Source organism: Humulus lupulus, chromosome 2 (genome assembly GCF_963169125.1).
Source record: "Humulus lupulus chromosome 2, drHumLupu1.1, whole genome shotgun sequence".
NCBI lineage: Eukaryota > Viridiplantae > Streptophyta > Magnoliopsida > Rosales > Cannabaceae > Humulus > Humulus lupulus.
The window spans coordinates 12,785,529-12,788,025 of record NC_084794.1 but is presented as its reverse complement, the minus strand read 5'-3'; the positions used below and the strand labels follow the sequence as shown (position 1 = coordinate 12,788,025).

Below are 2,497 nucleotides of genomic sequence, written 5' to 3'. Positions count from 1 at the left end.
ACGTTTTTGCACATTTTAATCACACTTTTAAACCACGAGTAATACGAGATCCTAGCATCTGAGGAAATGTTTTAGACTTCCTAGATTTATTTTTGATTATTTTATTAATCTAAAATCCTTAATAAATATACATGTGACAAATATCACGTTCTTTATTATTTTATTAAAATCTTAGATTATAATAAATAATATTTCTAGGAACAACTTTAATAATTAAATGTTATGATAAAATTAATATTTCTAAATTATAGGCTAAATTAATTAGTTTAGAAACTAAAATGATTAAATTCAAATTTTTATTGGCTAATTGATTTTATTTAAAAAAAAAACACTAAAGTTTACTTTTCAAAATCTAAAATGATTGTAAATAATTAATTGTATACTAAAATTATATACCAAAACTTTATTATTGTATAACTGAAATATCTTAAATAAATTTGAATGGTTAAATGATTATTTATGGAGCTATATATATTAATTTTAAATTAGTAAATAAAAAAAAAATCAAAACCCTCTTCTCTCTCGTTTATTTTAACTGTTCAGCCAAAACCCTCTACTCTCTCTCTCCAAGCTCTTCCCTTGGTTGCTTCCTCTTCTCCGCTCCTGCCTCCTCCTATTCGGTATTCGGTACCATCTTTAAGGTTTTCTTGTGTTTTTGTTTATTTATTTTGTTTTTCTATTAATGGGGAAGACATTCATAGATTTTCCATTGATGGGGGCTCTTGGTCCCTTCTCTAGTGCGATACATAGATTTTCTTTTCTTTAGTTGATGCAAGTTATTCTAGTTTTTTATTATACCATTTTTTCTCAGATTTGTGTACCTTGTTGTTCTTCATATTAAGGTTTCTTACTTTCTTTCATTGATGTATGCTATATTTCTTTTTGTGTTGTTTTTATAGTGAAAGATGTTCTATTTCTAATTTGGGTTTGTATTTGTTCTTTCTGATTTTTCCACTGCTTTAATCAAAGATATAATGGATGAATTAGAATAATACTCAAAGTGGAAGATTAGGGTATATGTATTTATGTAGCACATATACATTTCTATTATATATATATATGTATATATGATTGTATGCGTTTCCATTCTTGTCTATCCTCTCTAATCCATTTCATTATGATCATAATCTTCCCTAGAAATTGTTTCTGAACTTGAAAAATAGACTTCCATTTCTTCTAATAGTAAAAGAATATGTAGCATAATTGATAATGGTGGTGATTAAAGCAAGTGGATGATAGTAATGATAATATATAAGAATGCTCTTATTTGATAGAATCTTCTAAAGAAGAATTTCATAGGAATTACATGCAGCCTAGTTATTTCCCATACACTGTACCTTTTTGAAAATGACTAGACACCCTCTTGCAGCCATTGTTTCTTGCACAGAACCAATTACATATTAGGATTTCTCAAATTTGATATCCAATATATACTTATCTATTAGTTATTCCATTAGTGTGTGGAAGAGTGGAAGAACACAGATTTGAAAGACAAGTTGATTTTCTTTATAATGAATTATGACAGGCTTGTTTTTTCATCGCAACAGAATATGACGATTGACAAGAGTTGGATGAGTGTGAAGGATCGATCATCTGATGAGTATGTAGGAGGTGTGAAGGCATTTGTTGAAAGAGCCAAGACTTACATGAACGAGCAAGGTCAAATCAGATGTCCATGTGCTGTTTGCTTGAATCGAAATCTCCACGATTCGAGTACAGTTGAGCATCATTTGATAGAGAAAGGTATACAGCATACGTATACTATTTGGGCATACCATGGGGAGTCTTACCCACCTCAAGAGTGTGAAAGTGAAGACTCTATGGATGAAGAGGAGAGTGAGACTGAGAGGGTTAAATTGGCTGATGTGTTGGGGGAAGCAAGTGAGGGTCTTACCTTATCAGATAAATTGATGCATTTGAAGGCGTTTCATCAGTTGAGTAATGAGTCATTTGATGCGCTTGTCAAGTTGTTGAAAGAAGTTTTCCCTGAAGGGACGGTTTTGCCAGAACCTCAATGTGAAACAGAGAGCAAGGCTCAGAGTATGCAGAAGAAGAGGAAGAACAACAAGAAGAAGTAGGGAACGTGAGACTATATGAACCATATGAATTAGGAAGGATGCTACGTAGTATTAGTATTTTATGAATGTTATCACATCATATGAATATGTTTATATGTGTGGAATTTTTAAATGTCTATATTAATGTTTTGCTATGTGTTTTTAGACTTTTTGTTGGGGAGTGGAGTTGCATTTTACTATTTACAAATTTTATAAGAGAAAAAGTAGGGAAGAGAGAAAAAAAAAATGGATTCTGCTCGCATACATAGTTTAAAAATAATACAACACAAAGATCATGAGTGGGAGAGAAAAGTCACTCTTTAGCGATACTTGTTTTTTTTTTTTATAAAAAAAATACTTTTAAGCGTATAAAATTGTAAGATCTAAAAATAATTTTTTTAATTATTATTTTCTTAAATAGGCACGGTGGATTTGAAAGT

General features: G+C 30.3%; 1 protein-coding gene across 1 annotated transcript; it reads left to right on the top strand.

Moving 5' to 3' along the window:
- The first annotated feature begins 504 nt into the window (after positions 1 to 504).
- Positions 505 to 2,222, top strand: LOC133815841 (uncharacterized). The gene is made up of 2 exons (XM_062248629.1): positions 505 to 620; positions 1,526 to 2,222. Exon 2 carries the CDS (start codon positions 1,551 to 1,553, stop codon positions 2,076 to 2,078), a length of 528 nt encoding a protein of 175 aa, XP_062104613.1. The 5' UTR covers positions 505 to 620; positions 1,526 to 1,550; the 3' UTR covers positions 2,079 to 2,222.
- The last annotated feature ends 275 nt before the right edge of the window (positions 2,223 to 2,497 follow it).